Raw genomic sequence first — 24,654 nt, forward strand, 5'->3', positions numbered from 1 at the left:
CTGTACAAAAGCCGTTTCATTGCCCTTTCAGTTTCACTTCTAGCTACCTCTTCTAATTCCACTGTGTCATCTTTGGGAGGAGACACCAGAATTGAGGACACTGGACCAAATATAGCATATTTTGGATATATTCACTGGCCTCCTGCCATCAGTGACTAAATTTTTGTTGAAGCTAAACTTTTTATCTTGTTAGCTCACTTGGTTTGTAGATTTGATTACCCTGTGCTGGGACCCTTCCTGACCGAATTTCTAGCACCTTCTCTTCGCTGAGAGAGGAGGAACAAGAAGGGAAAGGAGAAAAAGGGTAAACATGCATTTCAGCTTGGTGCAGTTGTACTGAAGTATTCAGGGAGTTTCCTAACTTGTTAGGTTAGTGTTTACTTAGAAAGCAACAATTGTGATTATGAGTCTCTTCATCTCAAAACAGGGTTGGGGATGTTCCTCTGATTCTGATTTTTAAATCTTACTGAAAATAGAAGCAGCATGGTGCTTTTTATCACATAACAATTGTTAAAGTTTTAATTATCTTTTTCTATATCTTTTCCATGAAGATTCCGGGCATTGTTGAGTATTTCCAGGGGGTAACATGAAAAAGAAAAGGAATTATGAGGAATGATACCCCATTCAGCAAGCTTCTGCCAGGAAGACTTGCCACACCACATTAAGCAGTTTTGTGCGGAGGTCTGTCTTAACATAAGCCTTAGCAATTTTCTAAGAAATTGATGTTGCAGGCTGTCATTTTAGCTGGAAAGTGGCAATAAGGAATACCAAGAGTAAGTAAAAGATAGGTATGATTGTCTTTCTCATGGTGGACGTTAATCTATCATTGTTTTTGAGCAGCAAAGGAATTTTCTTCTGGGTTTGTAGGATGGATGTTCAAAGGAAAATTTATGTACTGATATTCTTAGTATTTCTAGTGGTGAACTCATTGGATTTTCATAAACTTTTATGAGTAAATAGGTAATTTATAATCACAAGTATTAATGAATAAATAAATGCCTCTTTGTGAATTCAGCATATAGATGTAAGCATGGAATTGCAGTAATTTATGCTGTTACTATAAAAGTAGTCATATAATAGTCAGCACGGAGCTCTGGCCTCAGCTATGGAAATCAGGCTTATTAAGTCCTTTGTGATGATCCTGCATAAAATTTTACTGCATAAGATCTTGGCAATGATTTGTCAAGCTTATTTTTTACATGTCCCAAACTGCTGTGCTTTTACAAGCATTTCCCATGACTGACATCACTGCATACATTTTTATTTTTGTCTGTGTGATAAGATGCATAGAGAGAAATGGAAAAAAAAAAAAAAAAAGCTTTTTAATTTTGCTAGTTCTTCTCTAGAGCAGGAGACTGCCATTGCAATTTCCCTGTTTTCTGGGCTGGGACAGTCAACATTACTCCCAGGGCCTGATTCTTTCTACTTTACTTCCTCCCTTGCTATAAGAAATTGAAAGGTACAATAGGATTTTTTAAAAAAAATTATCTTCTGTTGTTTAATTAAGTTTATGATGGTATTTGCCTCAGTGTATGCATGGGGAAACCTTTGCAGGCGGTTCAAGTAGTGCAAGAAAATCCTAGAAGTTTCCCCTGGAGCAGCTGCTGCTCCAGCCACCTCACTGACTTGTTCTCACCAAGTCTGGAGGTTTTTTCCCTGGCCTTATTGTCCTACTTATTAGCTGCCTGGGTCCTTACAAATCAGGTCTGGGAATCAGACCTTGGGTGCCCTATATATGGAGTTTCTTAGATCTGTTTGGTGCTTTAATAATTTAAAAACTTATCAGAAGCTTCTACCTTCTAAAACCAATTTAGGTGATCTCAAATGATCCAGTATGTTGCCACATTCAGACATTATATATGTACTCTGCTCCGAAAAGAATGGCCATCTTTAAGAAAGGATGTTTATTTTATTTTTTGTAAGTGACAAAACTAATTTTCCATCACTAGCACCAGCTACATTTTTCCTTATAGTTCATTCTTTGTTAATTGTCAGATAGGCATTTTGTGGTTATACAGACTATTATTTTGCTTGTAATTGCATGAAATCAGCTGAATACTTGATGTGTTTATATATGAGTCTGTGTCAATGTTCATAATGCACCATATGTAATGTGCATATAAATTGAAAAATAGTCCTGTTTTATGACAAACTGCATTTGTCATACACAGGACAAATACAGTACAGATTAATGCTTTTGTGTGAAGCAGTATATTCAGTAAGGATGAAATACTCTAAAAGGCTTATTCCCACTTCTGTTGAATTTAAAAGCAGTTAAAATTCCCAGCTTTTCACAATCTGCCTGGACATACACAGCCAGTCAACACTTCCTGAAATACGGGGCCTTTATTATGAAATGAGCTTTAAGCCTTGTGTCTGCACCCTGATTCTCCTGTAAATTGCCTGGATAATTATTTTTATTTTCAGTCATCTCACAAAGGCCATTTGACCAATGGAATGTATTAAAAAGTTAACTCGTGTTTGGTTATATCTTCTCAATGGAAATAGTAATGACTCTTCTGGGTACCCTTTAGTCTTTTTATGTAAATCTCCTCTGGTACGTAAGAAGTGTTGCAGGGAAATAAACCCAGATCATATTTCCTTCTATAGCACTAGGCCAGTATTTCTAGGAATAGAAACACGAAATTGTGTTGATAATTTTTCTCTCATGCTCTAAGAATAGCACCTAGTCAAACACTTACTTTGACAAATGTAATATTTTCACTGGTGTGTGAACTTACATAATTCTGTGGCTTCTGCTTGGGCAGTTACTCATCTCTTGAAGGTGAATAAAAATAGTTCAAGTAATGTATTACACAAAACCTTTTGCATAGCCCAGCCAACCTTCTACAGTCCTCTTTTTCAGCTGCAGAAAATCTCACTAAAATTTACTTACTAGCTTGCTTTCTATAATGTAGTATCACTCCCAACACTCCGTAGTCTCATTAAACTTGGCATAAAATTAAATAACAGTGTTACACAACAGCAGGAAGGACTACAAGTAATTGCAAGCAAGATGTTTGAGGGATGAGGGAAGGTAAGGACTTGTTTCTGAAGTTCATTTAATCAGTAAAAAAAGCCCTGGAATCTTATCAGAAGTAGTATTTGGTGCAAAAACAGACAGGAGAAGTCGGTAACGATGTTGAATTCAGACCAAATAAACCAAGATAATGCAAATACATCTAATCTACTCTTCAGAAGAGTAAATAAAGTTATACTGTACATTAAAAACAATAAATTGTGTGTATTTGTCAAATGTATATAGCTATCTTTTGATACTGTGTCATTTTTAGGGCATTCAAAAAAATCAAATTAGAAGAATACTTACTGTTCAGCACTGACTGTATTTTTAGAATTTTTCTTATGCTAACAGTTTCTTATGCTTTCATTCAGTATAGACAAGTTATTTTCTATAGTTTAAGATTCAAAAGTTAAAAATCAGAAGTTAAGAATCATTTCACAGAATCCTGCATCAGAACCAGTCCTGGTCATGATCTATGGAATTGCAAGGGACAAAGAAGCTTTTTGTTGACTGTTCTGTCCCCGAAACTGATAGACCAATGGTACAAGAGAAACTTCAATAGAGTACTAGTTAGTGAGGGATGCCAGATACATCTCCCAGGTATCTCAGGAGTACTAACAGGAAATGCCAGATTGTGTCCAGAGCTGGGAATTCCAGAGTTGGTGGGGAAAGTGTGTGAGTATTGCTGATCCAACATCAACCCTGGAGACTGGAGATTTTTCCTACTTCCTTTTCAGTTCATGTGAATGACTTTTGATGTCTGAAGTAGCTCCAGCGAAGCTACAGCGAAGTCTTCTGCCATCTTGACTGGCAAAACCTTTTTTCTCTTCCCTTTGTCATGGGCCTCTTGAGAAGGCTTTTCCACAGGCATGGCTGTGCACAAGAGCAGCAGAGACCACAAGGCAACACATTTCATTGACATTTTGCTGGCTGATCCATGGCTTTGCTGTCAGAAGTGCTGGGCTTGTCCTCCAGGTCCACTGAGCGTGGCTAGGCCAGCAGAACTTCACAGCTGTTCTGAAACACGATGCCTGAAGCTACACTGTGAGCTGCAGGCTGGGCAGCACAGGGGGAGTGCTTGGGCAAAGGGCGTTGTGCTGCCTGGCAGCTGGAAGTATTGCTGGTACAGGAGTGGTGAGTAGGGTAAGGTGGAGGTTTTGTTCTGCAGGGGCTTCACAATATGTCTCACAGCCACTTTACATTCAGATGATGAACAGGTTTATTTCCATTTGTAGCAGTAATGGATTCCTAACATCCTCAGGAGAGTTTTAAAGTTAAATTAAAAGATTAGCATGTCTTTTAGATGTTTTGCTCTTCAAAGTCTTCTTTCTATCATCTTGTTAGTATTGTACTTGCAAAAGTGAGAAAGAGAAAATATGGATATATATGGATAACTGGCTGATTTGTGTAGTAGTGTTAATTTCATATGGCTGTAATCACGGTAGGGTAGTTTTCTCCCTTCGGTCTCCCTATTTCCATGTTTCTAGATATCAGACATTCAAGACAAGCAGGTGTGTTACACTTTCCCAGGAAAAGATGCATTCTTGCGTATTCTCTTATGCTCTATTGGAACAGCAAGTTCATTCAGTGATACACTCACTACTTTGAAGATTAAGACCTGTGTAGCTTTGAAGCATGGAACATTATTAAGACAGCATGTTTGTTTCTTCTTAGAGTTGGGTGCTACAACTGATTTTTTGAGGAATCTGAATGGTTCTTACATTTTAGTCGCTACTTGGATGTTGCACATGCGCGGTACTGCTGTGTGTGTATGAAAGCTTTAGTGACTGCTTCAGTATTGTCAGTGCAGTTACTGCAGGGCTTCACAGTGATGCAATCTGGAGTATTGATGTCGCAGCAACAACCACAGTTTGCAAATCCCGACATTCAGATTTTAAGAACATGAACATAGTAGCTTGTGCTGGTGACCAGAACAGGAACTCAATGAAAAAAGCATTCCTTTTCTTTTATTAGTGCATTTTAATAATGTGATTTTTATTCAGTAAGGCCATAGCTGCTTTAAAAGGTGGCCAGTGTAAATGTCAGTTATACTTTGAACTAACATGGTTTTGCTCTTGCTTTTAGCTCAAATGTTAAATATTTTTTACCAAACCCATGACTGCAGGAAAGTTGTTTGGCAAAAGATAACAGTGAAAGATTTGAAAAGCAAATAGGTATCTCAAAATTCAGGTATTGAAATTATGAAAAACTGCATTTAATTTTGATCACATGTTAAAACAAGGTGGAGGATTAAAAATTATGTTATAGAAGTGGGCAGTATAATGAATAGCTGCAATATTTGCACATAATAGATTTCAAAACATTTGAGAAGGCAATGTGAGTCAACAGAAAATAGAATTTAAATTGATTTTCCTTGAATGTTGCTTCTTTGATCAAAAGTTTTCATAACTCATGGGTTAAGGACAGCTATGTCTTCATTTTCTGTGATGAAAGGAAATTATTTATTCCCTGACGTTGGAGATCACAAGAATTAATTTTCGCCTCTTTTTTTTTTTTTTTTTTTTCATAGAATGCACAAAATGAGAAGTTGGAAAGTCTGGTTTCAGTAAAGAATTTGGATGAGCAAGTGTGATTTTTTTTCTCTTTCAAAGTTTTCATTTTCTTGAGGGAAAGAAGTAGATCTATATAAAGGAGTTGAACTGGTCAGAATGTTGGAAAGAAAGAAAACCTAAAATCCTTTTCCTTTTACTCTTTTTTCCTGCTTAGTAAAAATTTTGTATGTTTGAAAGCCAGAATGCTTTGTTCCAGCCACCAGCCAGGCTTACAAAGATATTACTGCTTGCTTCTTCTTGTAAGTAAACATGTTAATCAGGAAGTGAGACACTTCAGTGTATAGACAAGCTTAGGGGTCTTTTTCAGTTAAACTCTAATGTATAGTTTTCAGTAAAATCTCCTGGTTTAATATGGATGCAACAAATAATTACAGACTCTTAAATATGTATTCTTTGGACGATTAATTTCCACAACCTGGAATTATTTATTTGTATGTTCATGAATTCTCTTATTTAAACTCTGCCCATACAGAGAAGGATTAGAGATAACTCTATGGCTATTAATAGCAATGTAAAGAACTGTATTAGTGAATTTGTTCCTAATTAGGATTCACTCTTTACTACAGTCCCATGAAGAAAAATACAGATTCTTACGCTCCACAGTTCCCTCTTTCACTCAATCAGTAAAAACTATCAGCATGAATGAACACGTTCTGTGTCTTTACAGCATCTTGTTTCCCCTTTTTATTGCTTCCTTTATATCATCATGATGCATTCTTCATTCTCTTTCTTTTTTTTGAGATAACAGTGCCACCCTTTCAGATCATACTTACTGGTAGGAAGGAGCCTAGTTTCATCTGCAGAATCAGAATCTGATGTCAGTGAATAGAAATAGGTTGATTTCATTAAAGAGAGAAGTAAAACTTTATTTCATTATCCGCAATGCGGGTGTGCTTTCTTAAACAAATCATACTACAGTTTTAATGCTTTAAAGATTGGATCTTTTAGATGTCAGGACTCTGTTCTGCCCGTTACCTCAGTTTATTCTGATTGGAAGCCTGTAATCTTCAACTAGATAATCTGAACATAAGGGTGTTTTTTCCTTGCTCAACTTCTGAAAGTCCAGAATATTTTCTGCTTCAGTAGAAGTGAAATCCTTACTATATACTACAGTAACTTTTCTGATTTCATAATTATTACACAAAAAAATCCCCAGACCAAAAAAAAAAAAAAAAAAACCCACAAGAAACCAGCCAACCAAAAAAAACACCCCCCAAAAAAACAAAAAAAACCCCACCAAAACAGCTAAATTCTCTGTCTTCTACTCTCTGCTTATTTAATGCTACCATGACTACCTATGTGTGGTACATTACATTATTCTCATTCTGTGATTTATATTTTTGTGTGTCAGAGGTGCTGAAAATGTTGAATTCTTTATGTACCTGTAGGCAGCACACACAATACATTCTCATGAATAAGCTGAGCAATTTTAATGCTTAATTTGCTTCATTACCTTTCTGCTGTGACTGTTTGTATATATGGATTCAACATACGGAGTTTTATTATAATATTTGATGTAATTTCTGCTTTGAAATGAATGCATGTTTGTGTAGCATATGATTGGTTTTGGTAGTTATTGAGGCACCATAGTGGTGTTTATTTTTGTTCATTGGAAAAAATGTTCAATATAAGGTCTGATATTCCTCCATAGGAAAAAGTAGTATTTTCTGTAATGCATTAAACACAGCTGTTCCTGTGTGTTCTACAACACTTATGCATGGAAATATTTAATCTTTCAGTTAATCTATAGATCTTTTTTTTTCATTTCTTTAGAAAAAAAGGGATCCTGTTTTTTTCTTGGAGTTTGGGTTCTCAGAAAAGTGGTTTATTTCACTTCTTAGGCAGACATGAGTAGTGCTTGAATGCGAGCAAGATCTGAGACCCAGGCAGTGCTGGGTGTGCTGATAAGTGTCTGTGAGAACATCACTTAGTGATTTGATGTGTTCAGAATTGCCATGGAGACTTTTATATAACTTAATATGTCATATACTTACACCCAACTCTGGAAAACACGTAATTTCCACAATAGCTTACGACAGATGTTATCTAAAAAATAACTCCTCAATATATTGTTAGATGTAGGGAATTTTGAGTGTTTTGTTTTCTTGTTGGTTGTTGCTTTTTTTTTTTCCCTAAATAAATGTTGCAATGCATATGTTGCAAGGAAATGTCAATGAAAAGGGTATTTGAACCTTAGAACATCTACACTTGGTACTTGACTGTAAGTGTTTTGTTTATCCTACTGTCAAGAGAACCTATTAGCCAACAAGATTAGCCAAAACCATTCCACTCTGCAGTACTTTAGCAGAATAATAGTAAAAAGTAGCACACATTTTGCAGGAAGGGTTGCATGAGAAGTGTAACTCTTGTTCCAGACCATACAATGTAAATGGATGAGAAATAAGTACTAAAGAGAAAAATGGTGCCACATAAAGATTGAGCTCCTTTCCTGAGTTAACACAGCAGTTACATGAATAGCAGAGGTAGAAATTAGAAACCACTTGACAGACTCCTATCTGCTGTGATCTCCTTTAGGATAACCTGCGTAGTATATGAATATGCAACCACTACATTCTAAGCAACTGTGATTTTATTCTTCATTAAAAAAAAAAAAAAGTATTATTTCTACTGCTGCAATACCTCTGAATAGACAGGAGTGTGTTGAAGGACTTAGTGGCTTTGGTTTTGCAGTATGATCATGTTGGTTTTGAACTTCTTTATCTGGACAAGGGGGAAATATTTGGTCTTGAAAATACTTTAGGAGGTATCATCAGTGGATCTGTTTTTTTGGTAATAGTTTTATCAGTGCAAAAAGGCCACTATTGTAACTGCCAGGCTAAAAATGTAATTTTGCCCTTGGATTTTACTAACCTAGAGGAAAGAAAACAACAAGATACAGTGGTCACGAGGTTACCTGGATATATTATAAATATCTGACAGCAGGTGTAAAACAGAATATAATAGTGCATATAAGCATATAACTGCACTTGCGTAAAAATGTATATAAGAGTGACAGATGAAGAAAATCTGTGCACTTAACAATATCTGTGGTGTTTTGTAAAGCTGCTTTTGTTTTAACTGAATAGATGTTAGGAATAGTCCAAACAACTATGATCCTTGCTTATACATTAAGGCTAAGGTTTTTTATCTCATGACATTTTCTTTAGTACTTCTGATTAAGAAGGCAGTTGGTGTGTGTGGCATTCCATAGATATTAAATAGCAATATTTAGTAAGTAATGGTACAACTAATGTTGTACCAATAAAGCATCAGCTGGCAATAATTTAAATGTACAAAATTATATCTCTAGAATATAAATCTTATTTATAGAATCAGAGAATGTTTTGACCCTAAAGATCATCTAGTTCTAACTCCCTTACCATGGCGGGGACACCTCCCACTACATGAGGATGCTCAAAGCCGCATCCAACCTGTCCTTTAACATGACCAGAGATGGACCATCCACTTCTCAGAAGGGCAACCTGTTTCCAAGTTTCACTACTTTCACAGTGAAGAATTTCCTCCTAACATCTAATCTAAACCTCTCTTTCAATCCGTACTTCTTCGCCCTCATCATGTCACTGCAGTTCCTGAGAAACGTCTCCAGCTTCCCTGCCGGCCCCTTCAGATCCTGCGAGGTTGCCATGAGGTCTCCACACAACCTTCCCTTCTCCAGGCTGAGCAGCCCCAGCTGTCTCAGCCTGGTGTTGCAGGGGACGTGCTCCAGTCCCTTTATCGACTTCATGTTCCTCCTCTGGACTTGCTCCTACAGTTCCATGTGCTCTTATGCTGGGGACACCAGACCTGAACACAGCACTGCAGTGGGGTCTCATCAGAGCAGAGCAGAGGGGCAGAATCCTCTCCCCTCCCCTGCTGGCCACGCTCCTTTTGGTGCAGCCCAGGACACGACTGGCTTTGTGAGCACTCACTGGTGGCTCACATGGAGTTTTCCATCTGCCATCCCCACCAAATCCTGCCCCACAGAGCTGCTCCCAGTCACTTCTCTGCCCAGCCTGTGGGTGTGTCTGGGATTGCCGTCACCTGGGTGTAGGACCTTGCACTTGTACTTTGTTGAACTTCTTGATGTTCCCACAGTCCCACCTTTGAAGCCTGTCCAAGGTCCCTCTGGTTGGCATCCCTTGCCTCCCGCATGTCCCTGCCCCACACAGCATGATGTCATCAGGGAGCTTGCTGAGGGCGTTCCCGATGCCACTGTCCCTGTCACCAACAAAGGTGTTGAACAGTGTCAGTCCCAGTACCGACCCTGGGGATCACCGCTGGCCCCAGGTCTCCGTGTGGACAAGGAGCTCTTTTCCAAAACTCTTTCCATGCAGCCATCCAGGCAGCAGTTTATGCACCAAGTGGTACATCCATCAAACCCATGTCTCTCCAATTTAGAGACAAGGATATCCTGTGAAACAGTGTCCAAATCTTTGCATAAGTACAGGCAGACAGTGTAATTGCTCTGCCCTTATCCACCCATGCTCTCTTATTCACCAGTAACTCCATCACAGAAGGCAAGAGTTCTCCTTTGTAAAGCCATGCTGGCTCTTTCCAATCACCTCTTTGTTTTCCATGTGTCTTAGCATGGTTTCCAGGAGAATCTGCTTCATAAGTTTGCCTGGCACAGAGCTAAGGCTGACTGCTCTATATATCCCCAGGTCTGCCACTTCACCTTTTTTAAAATGGGGATTATCATTCCCTTTTTCAAGTCATCAGGAACTTCACCTGACTGGCATGATTTTTCAAGTATGATGGATAGGAGCACAGCAATTCGTCTACCACTTCCCTCAGAACTCACAGAGTTTTTAATTTAATGTTAAATTTTCCTTATCCCTGAATTACCATCTTCAATATGTTACATCTAGCCCAAAAGAAATGTCTTAATTCCTACCAGGAAGATGCAACCTACCTAGCTCTGTATAAAGGGTTTTCTCTTTTAAAGGTGCCTAATGTCTCAGAACTTACAGCAATTAAGTAAATGTAGTTCTTTTGACTGAACCTAGTCAAAATATTTCTTATGCCTTTTAAAAATCTTGTGCAAGTCCATAATATTTTAATAATGTTAATTTGAAACTATAAAATAGTTTGAAATACTTACCTTTGTTTAGACACTTCAGGATTGCTTAATTTTTCAAACACGGATTATATTTTTCACACATTTTGCAGCACTTTCTTAAGTTAAAAAATACGCTTTTTACCTTGGTATTCAGGTCCATTTTTTGGGCCTGAACCCCAAGTGTCTACATTCCCAACTTACATTTGCTTTGCCAAAAGTGAAAATATTTGCTCTAGAATAATAGGTCTCTTTATAAAAATATGAGTTATGGCTTTATAGCTTACCTGTATAATTTTCTTTTCACTAATAGGCCAGAAAATGAAACAACTATTTGTTCGATGCTATCTGAAAGCATTTTGAACAGCAGTATATCTGATGAGATTCATGGTATCTTTCAGTGTATACATCAGAGGTCTCTTGTGCTTAACATCTCACCAGTCATGTTCTTTTGAATGGTGGAACTGCATTTTTCTTTGAATCAAAGCCAGCCAAGATGACCTCCACAGGATAGCAGCAGAAGGGGGCACTTGATCTGTCTTTCTAATTCCTCTCTGTGCATCCTGCCAGTTGCACTGGAAAAATTCCCTTTTTACATCATTACATCTAAGGACCACTTCAAAATACTAGGTACAAAACATTTCATTCCTGCTGCCACAAGTACTACAGTTAGAAGAAAGGGATTGAGGTTTATAAGGACGAAATGTGAGGACTTTTCAAAGTGGATTGTTGGCAATCAAAGAAATGCTTTAGTACTTGAGGCATTGTGTGATTGACCTGAGCAGAATTTCTGATATATTTGGGGGGACCAGGGGAGGAGGGGAGAGAGAGGGAAGAAAGAAAGAAGGGAGAGAGAGAGAGAGGGGGAGAGGGAAAGGGAAAGGAAAAGTATTCATGTCTTGTAAACCACAGAAGGCATTGTGAAAGGAAGGTGCAGTAAATACAGACAGCTATTTTTTTTTCCTCTTGTATTGAGGTCAGATTTTCCATATATAGTCAAATTCACTATAGAAATAACTACTGAAATATATAAATTTAAAATAAATATTCCATATAATTTTTAATAAGATGCTAACTCAACTGAAAACGCTTTGTAGGAAAGCCAAAAAGCAAAACCAAGCTTCAAAGGCTAAGCATTAACAAGTCTTTTAAAGGAGTGAATCATTTTGACTTTATCTTTGGTTGAAAATTTGTGGTAGCTATACTGAATCTTGACTGCAGTTTATTTGCATGACAGTTACTGCCCCATCTCGCTCACCACTGTGTTTTGCATATCTGTTTGGAGATGGTTTTCTACTCTCTGCACAGTGTATTCTACTACTGTAGTTTACTTCCGTAAGGCAATTATTGACTTACCTAGGAAAACAGACCTCTTCAGGATTTCACCTTCAGCCTTTCATTAATACCTCTGAAAGTCATGGCTCTCTTTTGCATTAAAAACAAACTATATCCAAAGGAAACCTGTGCCACAGATGCAGAAGCATCTGGACTGATTACACAGGAGAGGGACTGGACCACCAGTAGTAAAAACACGGTGTTGTGGTACTGAGTACAACACCATGTACCTTGTGGGATGCCCAAATTCTCTTTCAATAGATCAGTATTGCTGGGAGTGCAAGTATGTTACAGATATAACAGGCCCAGCAGCTTTGTGGGATATGCAAAAGCAAAGAAAACTTTCTGTTTTCTTGTGTTATTAGCTAGCTGATCTGCAACGAGAAGCAGAATTGGAGCAGCAGTTACTTGTGCCAAAAACATGAGCTAATGATCTTTTAAGGACAAACATTTAATAGTCTTAGCTTGAAAAAACATCTGCAGTATTGTATTTTGGCACACTGAAATAATTATCTCCATGATAAGCACTGGAAATACCTGAGCTAGGGATTTCCTGATTTTTTAATATTTTTTTAAATATGTTGTTTTGGTTTTTTTTATTTTGGAGGGGATGGTGTATATCATTGCAAATATTAGCTGTAAACTCTGCTCCTTTACCTTTGAGCCTCATTCATTCTCAATTTATGGTATTTATTAATTTCTTTTTGGACTGAAAGGCAGATAGGTGGCTTTCTTTGAACTCTAAAATAAGTGATTTTGACCAAATTCAGCTTTAACTGCAAAACACCTGACTATGTAAACATGTAACATTACATTATTTGCTTTGAATTTCGTTAAACAGCTCTCTTGGCAATGATCAGTGTGATAACGTGAATGTGCAATGATTGTTAAATTATTTAATTATTTATTTTAAAAATACTTAGCTACAGTTTGCTTCCACTGTCTGAAATGCTTTAGTCATAATCACTTGAAGGGTTCAATTTTAGATGTCTAATAAACAGACAAAAGTTTATTATATAGGACAAAAAAAGAGATTAAACTATTTTTGTGTATACTTCTCAGGTGCCCATGTAGCATTTTATTTAAAGGAATCTGAAAAAATTGTATTCTTAAATATTAAGATAAAATATTATTTTAATTAAATTACTTAAAGATGTTGTGATGCAGTGTGAGCCGAGGTAATTTAACTTGAAGCAACGAATAATTAAAAGGCAGCCATTAATTTTAAACCTTTATGGTTCATAGCAATTACTTTCTCTCTTAACAGAGCTTGCTTATTCATTACTTTTATTTATTAGTGTTGTAAGCTCACCATGGGCTATCTCCTGTGATGTGTTTTGCACAGTACATCCAGGTGGAAAAGGTCAGATTGAGTTCCAAGAAGTCTTCAATAGGGTCACAACTGCAAAATATTCTGGGCTCTCTCATTCTTGGAAAAATGTCTGTACTACTCTTACTTCCTGGTGTTAGGTGCAGCTCACCAGCAGGGCGAGGCGGAGGTGGGAGCTTGTCCATTTAAGACCACTCAGCAGAAATAATTGCAAACTTTCTAATAATAATCATCATTACCTAATTATCTCTAGCATTGCTCTTATTGTTTTACCAGTAGCGTTGTTTTTATCCAGGCAGATAGTTCAACCTGTTGCATAAACAGAACATCTTTCAAAAATAGGACTTATCAACAGAAAGAGTATTTCAGGTATGTCTGAAAGAAAGTCTGTTGCACATTGCAGGCTTTCCATTTTTTTTTTTTTTTTTTTGAGGTGTAACAAGCAGAGAATACTGTCACTTCATCTAAAATTTGCTTTAAATATTGTATTTAGTCCTCTAGTTCTGTTCATCTGTGTTGAAACTGTATTTTAACAAGTGTCCAACAAGAGTAAGTACTTCTAGGTTAATGTAAATTTCTTGCACACTTCATTGGGCTTAAATGTGACTTTGGAGCTGTAACCTAAATGGTGCTGAAATACTAAAATATGGAGGCCATCTAGACTCAAAGTAGTATTTTACTAATAAAATCCTTTAAGTCATAAAGTCCCACAGCCCTAACATATGGTCTCAGAAAAGATATATTGGCTGTTCTTGGAGAACGTTTTGGTTTTTTTTGTTTTAGTACAAAAGGATGATAAACATTTATTTCTGGAGCCTATTTTAGAAGGCCAGAGGAAAAGGAAGGATGCCAGTTAATACTCTGCATAGTGCGATGGTTTATTTAAAATCAGAGAAATATTCTTAAGACTAGCTTTAGCAAAAGAATTGAAGAATTGCAGTGGAATTGTTTATCAGCTTCTCAGCAAATTTTTTTTGGGTATGCTAAATATTTAAAATTATATTTCAAAGCCATAATGTTACAAGTGCCTCTATTTTTTTTTTTTTTTTTTTTTTACAATAGCTGTTATTAACATATTTGAAAAGTGTACCTAGGGAAGTGTTTATGAAAATATGTGATTTTTCTAATCCTACAAAGGAACTTCTAGTCTCCACAGTTGCCATGGTTAGCATTAATTAACATACTTTAGGAACTCCTACATTCTGTTTACCTTAATAGTTAAGAGCTTGGACAAATATTTAGCATTCATTTAAATTAATATGATTCCTAATTAGGCAAATCACTGTATTTGTAGTCATCATGAATGACTGTTAATATCAAAGATTGTTATGCAGAAACTAAAATCTCTAAGATTTTGTACTATTGCATTTACAGCTGGTTTACAATGTGTTTATTCAGTAAACATTATCAATAATGAGAATGCACAGATTAACCATTACTTGGTTTTTGTCAACATGCAGCCATTTTCAATTCTGTTACGTGTTTTGAGAGAGAAAAGCAGTGGTAAGCTGCAAGGAGTATTACTGAAACACGTAAACAAAGATTTAATATTAATTCTCCTAAGTTTTCTACAGGGAAGACCTTTTATTTACATGCATATTTAAGCATAGAATGCTGATTAGCAATTTATCTTTTAAATTTCCTGCTTTGTGCCAACGAATTTAAAAGAATTGTATGCAGAATTATCTATCAGATGTATATCTGATGTGCCCAGCTTCATCCTTTTTTTTTGGTATCTAATAAAATAAGGATAAAATTTGGATATTCTTAAATAGTCATGCAGGCTACATCCACCATGTCAAATCTAAATTTGAAGAGTAAGAAAAAGAAAGGAGTATAATTGACATCAGTCAATTACAGTAGAGGAAAAATTGCTTGTTTTCCATTAAGTTCCACTTGTCTTTGTGAATTGCGAAATCAGATTTTCCTTATATTTTCTAAGGTAGTCTTCATTTATTTCTTTAGTACTTAAAATACTTTTTTTTTCCCTAGTTCTGAGTCTTTTTTCAGTGTTCAGGACAAGCTGTACCAGACCTACTTGCTGCTCTCACAATCTGCTTTTGAAGAGAGTCCAGGGTAGCACTGGGTTAACTCGCTTAGCTAGTTAGCACTGCTGCCCATAGAGAAATGCATTGTACTTGCTTTTTCAAGTCCGTGGACTGTTTTGCTCTGCTTACACAGTGCTGAGCCTGAGTTGCAGTTTGTCTTTTAGCCTGGGTAATGAGCTACATGTGAAATCATTGCATTACTTGCCAGAGTTAAGAGAAGTGTCATCATTCCATGATGATCTAGATGAGACAAAACAGATTTAATCTGATTTATTTTTAGTGAAATTATTTAGTTTCCTATATTTCCAAATAGGAAATGATGTGAGTATTTCATATCACTCATTTCCAATATTTCACTGGAAGTGTGAAATTCTGTTGCTGTTAAATGAAACTGAATCGAAACTGACTTGTTCCGATTGGTATTTTAGAACAGTTATTTTTTGTTACAAATATTATTTGAACTTGTTTTTCTCAGAAAGATTTTGTTTGTTTGTTTTTTACTTTATTTTCTCAGGGCTTCTGTTTGTTTATCATAGTTTTATCAGGATTCTTCTGTGTGTGACAAGAATTGTAATTGTACTATTCATCATGAATGCGTGCTACATATCTGCCTTCATGTCTCTCTCTGTTCTTCCAAACAGCATCTCTATGAGACTTCATCCAAAAGGGTTCACAGGAGAATTGCCACAGCTGTGTCAGATTCTTAAAGGGAAACATGAGGAGCAGCTTCCCGTAATTTCTTTTTTTTTCTTATTATTTCTTCACGGAAAAAAAGGGTTTTTTAAAAAAAAAAAATTCAGTGTGGGCTTCCCAGTTTTTTTTTTCCCTGAGCTGCTAATTCAGAGTCATGATGCTGAGTTTTCATGGCCTTTTTAAATTCTCAAGAGCCCAACATAGTCATAAATTTTCACTTACATGTTTATTTCCATTCTAACTTCAGTCGTTCAGTCTACTTCAGAATGTAAGGGACCAGTTGAATAATGTCTGTCACTGAAAAATAGGCACTTTTAATTTCATTTATGTTCAGAGGCTAAGATGGAATGTGCTGCATCCAGCTCTAGGTCCCCAGTACAGGAAGGACATCAATCTGCTGGAGCAAACCCAGAGGAGGGCCACTGAGATGGTGAGAGGATGGAGCACCCTTCCTATGAGGAAAGGCTGAGAGAACTGGGATTGTTCAGCCTGGAGAAGGGAAGGCTGTGTGATGACCCCACTGCAGCCTTCCGGTACCTGAAGAGAGATGGAGAGAGGCTTTTTGCAAAGGCATGTATGGGTAGTACAAGAGAAATGGCTTCAAACCGAAAGAGAGTAGGTTTAGATTAGGTCTCAGGGAGAAATCCATTTCTGCAAGGGTGGTGAGGCACTGGAATAGGCTTCCCAGGGAACCTGGAGGTGCCTACTTCCTGACAGTGTTCAAGGCCAGGTTGGATGGGGCTTTTAGCAGACAGATATAGTGGAAGGTGCTCCTGCTTATGCGCAGGGAGTTGGAATTAGATGATCTTTGAGACCCGGTCCAGCCTAGGCTATTCTGTGACTCTGTGTCAGTGTACTCTAAAGCATAATACTAGCTTGCTGAAGTTACTAATGTATTCTTTACCCAAAACTTTGTGGTGGCAACAACAACTTGATATGTGTAACTTTGCTTAGGATAGGGTTGATCTCTTGGGTGCCCTAACACTGATGGGCTTGACACCAGCCTTGCCCTTTCCTGCTGCTGCAGGGTGAGTGACTGAGCTACTGAGATACTACTGTAAGAGAAAGCTGAACTAATCTGCGTGGAAGTTTGTTTATTTACTCAAATACTGAATTGATCCCCTGTGCTTTGTTACAGTATTTTAGCATAAATAGACATTACTTCTTAATACAGCTTCACATAGGAAGATGCTGATGGATACATTGTAAAAACAAACAAAAAACCAACACACAACCCAATTGCAAGACTGAGAGAGTTTCTGTACCTGTGGTTTCACAAAACAGCTACAGCTTGAGTATTATGCAAGTTCATTAAGCTCTTTGTCTATTAAAGCATCTGGGTTTTTTTTTTTTTTTTTTTCAAGCAGAAAGAGGTGTAGGTGGCATTTCCTTGTAATGAAGATGAGTAACTGGAGGATACTGCAGATGCCAAAAGTTGATGCAGGTTCAACAGGATACAGGCATGTTCACATGTTCATTGTAGATAAGTATGTCAAAATCTGCTTAATACAAAGTCAGCTAGGAAGTTAGAAATTGTTTGAAAATGGAATAAGGTTCTACACAATACTTCTGTGTAACTTTTCTAGTGTTCTTGCCTGAGCACCTGCTTTTTGTAATTTTTCACAATATTGTACTAAGTAGACCACTTGTCTCTCCTGATACAGCTTTTCTTTTGCTTTCTTTTGGCAATTTTTTGGCTTACACACTGTTATAAACTTGTTTCTAGTCTAATTTTGGTTCTGTTTTTTCTTGACCTGGAAGCTGGATTGGGGGTAGGGAAGGGGACAGGTGGCAATGTAGAGAAGTTTGCTGTAGGAAAATACAAAAGATATGAACATGGATTGAAGCTGAAATACAAGCACCTGAGAAAAGGTTATTATTCTGCTATTATGCATCTTAAACTGTAAAGGGAGATACTGGTTCTCTCACTGTTAACAAGGACCTCTGTTTCATTCATTTTTAACTCTGGGGTAATTTGGGATTTACAGGCACTTGGTAAGAAACAAGCTTTTTTTCTGTCCTTGGATATCACAGAACTAATCACAGAATATTCTGAGTTGGAAGGGACCCACAAGAATCATCAAAGCCAACTCTAAAGTGGATGGTCCAAGCAGAGATCAAACCCAGAACCCTGGCATTACTAGCAGCATGATCTGACCAGCTGGGCTAATCTCATGTTCCCCATATATATTAAACACTCATTATTGTCAACAAGATCTAATAACTGTACAGGAAATCATAAGGTAAAGTGATGGGAATGTAAATAGTTTGTCAGCTTTTCTAGAAGATTCTGGTACTAATTGTAGTGAGTGAACAATTTCTTGTAGAATTAGAGATGCAATCATGAGATGTTAGAGCTACTGATGTACAATATTTCCCAGTCCTTTACTTAAAGGCAAGAGCAGCCTCTTCATGGTAGAGCTGGTTGCTCTTTTATTCTCAATTACATATTTATTTTTGTGGCTTGTCAGGTAGCTAATTGTTGCACAAAAGGTGCAATATTTGTCTATGTCAAACTTTGCAAGTTTTTGGCATTGCTTTAAAAATTAAAAAAAAAAAAAAAATTTTATTCCATTTATTTTGTCCACCTAATTTTGTTCATTTTACCACAGATTTCTTTAGTTCAAAACAAGAAGCTGTCTCATGGCATGATTTGATTTTGGTTGATTTAAAATCAAATTCAGCATCTGTCCACAACTATTCATTTTCTAGTGAACTTCAGCAAAATTTTAAATCTCTTAGCTGCATATAACTATGGTGTAGTACAAAAGAGAAATAGATGAATCATACCAATTCCATCTCAGAAGTAATATCACCTAAGTTCCATCCTGCTTATGCAGCTTTTATGAGAGCTGTATAGAAGTCTGTATAGAAGCAAGTAATTTAAAAAAAAAAAATCTAGTTTGTAAATCCATATGAATCTTTGAAAAACATTTAAAAATGCAAATGGCTGAACGTCTTAATAAATATTACAACTTTTTCCTTATGTGAACTTTAAAAATCATGAATCTTTAAGTGTATATTCATTTCCTTCCTGAAAAGCAATTTGCTTTTTTATTTAAGTGTCGCAAAAAAAGCTCAACAATTGTCTGTGGTGGATTGAGGGCAGGCAGCGGATTCTGTATTCACTGAACATTGGTGCCTTCCTTTATATAGGAGGAAAAACAAACCCGGTGAAGCATTTATTGTAAGGAGACAACAAAACTCTCCATAGATGTACTTTGGATATGTATTAGATAATCGCACAAAGAAACAGCGAAAAAACGTGTTTGTGACTAATTGTAGAGACACTTTCCAGAGAAGTTTATTAATACAAGTAAGAAGTACGAGTACGTGTTACTTTCTGTGTCATGTTTTATTCTTATGGTTACAAAGTTAGATTCTTGGAATGAGATCCTGGCATCCTGTGAGAAATATGGAGTTTTGAGTATTGGTCAAATCGAGTTAGGACATTTGCCCACAAAAAGCCTTCAACAGAGGAGCTAAAAACTAGACAAAACTTACAAGTACAGCTCAAACAATGGAAATGTTAGGCCAGCATAGGCTGTTTTGATAATCACAAAACTTTTTCTTGGACTAGATTTTGAAGTTCTTTTAAACAGGAACTGCAGTTTGACCTCAGTGGAAAAGCAATACTTTATGCTAGCTCTATATTTTTAAGGAACTTTATACAAAAATTTGGTAATATTGAGGATTAGGTTAACTGTAAAATATCTTTTCATTGCAAATTGTTTGCTGCTTCAGTGGAGATTTTGGGTTTTTTTTGTTGCTAATTTGGGTCGAATAGTATTTTTTTCCTTTTTACCTGAATTTGACTTTACTGATTAATTCTCTGTGCTCTGTTAATTGCAGCACAGAATTTCTGAGTCCAAATGCATGTTGCTAAGGGTGTAATCTTGTATTTTGGTAGAGAAAGCCAACTCTGGGCGCCTAGTATTGTTAAGATAATTCGATATCTTAGATAAGATCAGAATAGACTGATGTCCTGGTTCATTCAGGAGTGTCACATTGGATTCTACAGAGCTTGAAGCCTCAGCGTACTGCTGGCAGAATAGAAGTGGGCATATCTGCAGAGCTCAAATCCAGTTAATGGCTAAGGGACTCCTTGGACTATAAAATTATGTATCCTCGATATTTGTACATGTGGATCAAGTCTGTTTTATTCAGAAATAAAAAAATGGACACATTTCAGCACAACTAGAGCACCTTTTTAATTATTTTTTTTAAAGTTAACATTCTCTCTCTTACTTCCATAGAAGATGCACTGTGAAACAAGAGATTTTTTTTTTTTTCTCAAAATGTTTTTTTTTCTTTTAACTACAATAGTTTCACTGTGTTAGTCATGGGTTCTCATGTTGCTTTTTCATCTTATTTGAATTTACCTTCTGGGACAAAAAAGCAAAAGAAAATAACAGCACACAGACTCACAACTCGTGGTGGGAATGAATTTGGACAGATAAACTGTGTTCTGTCAGAGCCATTTCATGCTGGATTTATGTTCTACAAACGGATAAGTGACAAAAAAAATTTTAATGTGTACTACATATTTGCCCAGAAGGCATGAGATAAACTCTGTAGTCATTAACTTGAAGGGTAGTTCATAACAGACTTTCCTGTTACTCTTGAGAAAATTTTTGTTCTGCAGTGCATGATTTTTCTGTTTCTTTGCTTGCCAAGGAATTTCTTTGGTTTATGTTGCATCGATCCATTCTATCACTGTTATAGTTTAATAAAAGATGATAGGATGCAATAGGATATTTAGGTATATATATAGGCAGACCTTTATATTTACACAAATCCCCACTTAGCTTGCAGAGGGATGTTTAAATTTCAGGCTTATTGTCCAGAACTTGACTTTCTTTTCTTTGTTCCCTTTTCCTTCTGAGAAGTTCCCTCTGCCTTATTTTGCTTATGTAATGGAAGGTGATAATGAGTTCTTTCACTTGTAAACTGTCATTCTTGGAATGAATTTTGGTACAGATGGGATTTGTCTACCTTTATTCTGAAATCTTCCTGAGTTCTTATATGCTGTACCCTGGAGGGGATGTGTGGGATCTGGCAGTTACTAGAGTTCAACTGTTCAACTGTAGTTTCAACTTTGGTAAAATTTTTTTAATCCTTGCTATTTCAGGGATTTAATGTCTGTGTTTTAAGGGCATATTTTTTCTTTTTCTCTTTTTTTTTTTTTTAATGAAAAAATAAAAATTTAAATGCAACATGGTACTGGACTTAGAATATTGAATAAATGAGTAGTTTGCAATAATTTTAGAGAAAAAGTATTGTAAAGTTTTTTTTCAAAGATGCTTGAAAGCTCCTGAATGATGCTTATTTGCATGTTTGCTGGTTTTAAAAGGAGGAAAGCACTAAACTAAATTGCTGCATATGAATTTTTATGAATTTTGTATTATGCAACTCAGCCTACTGTATGAGCAGTGAAAGCTGGAGTGCTTTTTCATTTTATGGTGGTTTTGCTTTTATTATTTACCTTTTACTACTGGGCACATAAGTGGGGGACTGATTTGACTGAAGAAAGTCACTGCCTTTGGTAGTGACTTTCACATTTTTTGCAGTTATTATGTGGCTCATATGCCTAAAAATAGTCTTAGTTTGAAATCAGTAGTATCAGCACCAAATTATTGAAAGCGGGAGGTAAAAATGAAAGTTTCTGTGGCACAATGGCTACATCTGGTTTCATTTGGGTTGTATTGGGTTGCCTCCTCCAGAACATCACAGATCTCCCAGAAGGACCCAAAACAATGGCACAGGTTTTTATTCATGCACCAGTTAGTTAGTAACATTTCAGCTACCGATTACTTTATGTACACCCTGGGAGGCTGTGAAGGACAGAGATCAGTTTTTAAATGTGTCCCATTGCTACTTCAGCTACTTCAGATACCACAGTGCTACTGTGGTATCTGTTGTAGTGAGGTGGAGCTTGTAACTACATGGTTCACCTGGGTACTGAGTTAAGTGCAGTTTTCAGGAAGGGCTTTTAATTGTCATATTAAAAACTTCTCTACCAAGTGAGCGCACCATTGGTTTCATGCCCTATAAAAAAATCAGTAGAAAAGGGAGTCTTGAAGACTAGAAAAGATCTAACAGTGGAGAATCTAAAAACAGAATTCTGGGAGGTAGAGGAAAAATTCAAATAAAGTGCATAAGTTCTTAAACACTTGAGAGTTTTTAATTTTCTTTTTCAGCAAATGCTCTTTTGGAATTGTTTTGGAGGATTTCAGATCTTATGGAAAGTGCTCATAAAGGGAGATAACAAGAGAGATTTTGTTTCTCAGAGTCTCTTTTATGTTAAAAAATTGTCAGAAAATTGTGTATCAAACTTATGATTCTAGATGTATAATATCACCTATACAGAGAATGCAAATTTAAATCTAGAGTGTTTGCAAGGTCAGAGCTAAAAGATACGCTGCAGAATTTTTGGGTTCAGAAGCTGTCATGTAGAAGCTAAAGCTGAACAATTTTGTCTCCTCCTGCACTGGAAGGCAAAGCATAATACTGAAGAATTACACTTCACTCACTATGATATTACCAAGTAAACCCTGGAGGGAAAGAAAGGGAATTTCATTCTAGACTGTTTCAAGTTATATTTCTCTTGTATTCAGGTGATGAGCTAGCAAACTAGCCATCCTTATCATTATTGTTGTCGTCATTTTTATTATGATTATTTTATTACGTTGACAAGAAAAAAGAAATAATGGTCAAAAAAAATTTGGATGCTTCAGTTTTGGGGAAGACAAGCTGATAGTGGAGAATAGTTTTGTTTTACTGTGCCTTCTCTGAGGTACGCTTTTCTCACTGTTCTCACTCTGGCTGTTGTGCAGGTGGTTGACCAGATTGACACACTGACATGTGATCTGCAGCTGGAGGAAGAGATGACAGACAGTTCCAAAACAGACACCCTGAACAGCAGCTCCAGCAGCACAACCGCCTCCAGCTTGGAGAAGGTCAAGGTTCGGGGCAGCACGCCCCTCATCAAGCCCCCTGCACACCCCTCTGCCATCCTCACCGTGCTGCGGAAGCCGAACCCGCCGCCTCCTCCCCCTCGACTGACGCCCGTCAAGTGTGATGAGCCCCCCAGGCTGCCTCCCTTGGCCAACCCAGTCAAGACCAACGGCACCCTGCTGCGGAACGGGGGCCTGCCCGTCGGGCCCGGCCGCATCCCGAATGGAGATGTGTGCTGTATGCCCAACAGTAACTTGGAGAAAGCGGTGATGCAGCCGCTGGTGCACAGAGCTGAGAAGGAGCGGTGTCCCCAGGCGGGGGCGAGGGAGCGCGTACGGTTCAGTGAGAAAGTGCAGTACCACGGCTACTGCCCCGACTGTGACGTTCGCTATAACATCAAAAACAGGGACGTGCACTTGCACAGCGAGCCAGCCCAGGCTGCAGGAAAGCTGCCACATCAGTGCCCTCCTCTGCCACCTCCTCCACCTCCACTGCCTCCATTTCTTCTGGAAAATGGAGGGTTGGGGATAAGTCCCAGTAATAGCTTTCCTCCTCCAAGACCTGCAACTGTGCCTCCACAAACTGCGCCAAAACCCCAGAAGACCATCTTGAGGAAATCAACCACTACAACAGTGTGAAGTATGCCCCTTGTAATAACTCTTTGTTTTTTCCTATATATAAACATAAATAGGTAATGAGCACTTTCTACTTGAGCAATAAAAAGACCCAATGTATTACACCCTGTGTCCCATGAAGTGGCATAAAAATCACATGGTAAGTACAAAGAGGAATACTTGTTGGTCTTATTTGTACTCACCAAAAGTACCCTTACGGCAAAGGGTGCTGAAATAATACTCGTTCTTTAGCACCAATGTTGTAAACATCTGTAGCAGTTTCTTATTTGTAGCATGGTTTAAAAGACAATGAAAAGAAAGTTCTGTGTGATAATACTGCGTAGTGATATGTGATAGGTTTCAGTCTGACATAAAGGAATAACCATTTCTCTCCTGGGTTTTGGGACTTTTCAAATGACTTTTAATGAAGCCAAGTACCAAGTAATAGCCTTTGAATTCTAGCAAATGCTTTTTTTCTCTTCATGCGTGCTTGAGCAAACTCACTGTATGTGGGGTGGTTGCAGTAGGGGCTAAGCACTGGACTGTCAGTAGCTTGGTCTTTGGTGGGGAAGTGAATAATTGAGATGTATGTTGGTGTGGCTCTGGAAAACTGAGTTGCATTTCGTTTCTCACTGTCTCAGTGCACCACTACTGATGTAAAGTACCGAGTGTGAGATGAGCAGGGATGGTCCCATTAAGTTCCCCTTTTTTCTCCATCTGCAAAATGGTAGTGATATTTTTTCTAACTGTGCAATGTCAGTAGGCTGAAAAAACAAAGCCCAGTCCCGTGTTTTTCACAAAGCTTTTGTCTGGTGCAAATCTTCTTTTTGAAGGCAAAGAAAATGTTGCTTAAGGCCTCCAGGGACATCCACTTAATTCTTGTAAAGAGCTTTGAAGTTGAAAAGCTCTGTGCAATTATGGCGCATTAACATGCAAAACAAGATATTTTACATGTTATCACATTTTGATGGTGAACCCAATTAATATTCTTACCAGTTGAAAAAAAGTCCTCAGTGTTTTTAATTA

The 24,654-nt window shown here is 37.3% G+C and overlaps 1 protein-coding gene across 2 annotated transcripts in view; it reads left to right on the plus strand.

Moving 5' to 3' along the window:
* PRR16 (proline rich 16) overlaps nucleotides 1–24,654 on the plus strand; it is a 139,082-nt gene that overhangs the window by 69,406 nt on the left and 45,022 nt on the right. The window contains exon 2 of one of the 2 annotated variants that reach the window (XR_005956525.1): nucleotides 22,894–23,788. Coding sequence is in view for 1 of the 2 variants with exons in the window: in XM_041484146.1 (XP_041340080.1) it covers nucleotides 22,894–23,652 (759 nt within the window). In the remaining variant the exon portion in view is untranslated. The remainder of the gene's footprint in view (nucleotides 1–22,893; nucleotides 23,789–24,654) is intronic. The other variant, XM_041484146.1, reaches the window with a different exon arrangement.

Source organism: Pyrgilauda ruficollis, unplaced genomic scaffold (genome assembly GCF_017590135.1).
Source record: "Pyrgilauda ruficollis isolate IOZ18807 unplaced genomic scaffold, ASM1759013v1 scaffold64, whole genome shotgun sequence".
Classification (NCBI taxonomy): Eukaryota; Metazoa; Chordata; class Aves; order Passeriformes; family Passeridae; genus Pyrgilauda; species Pyrgilauda ruficollis.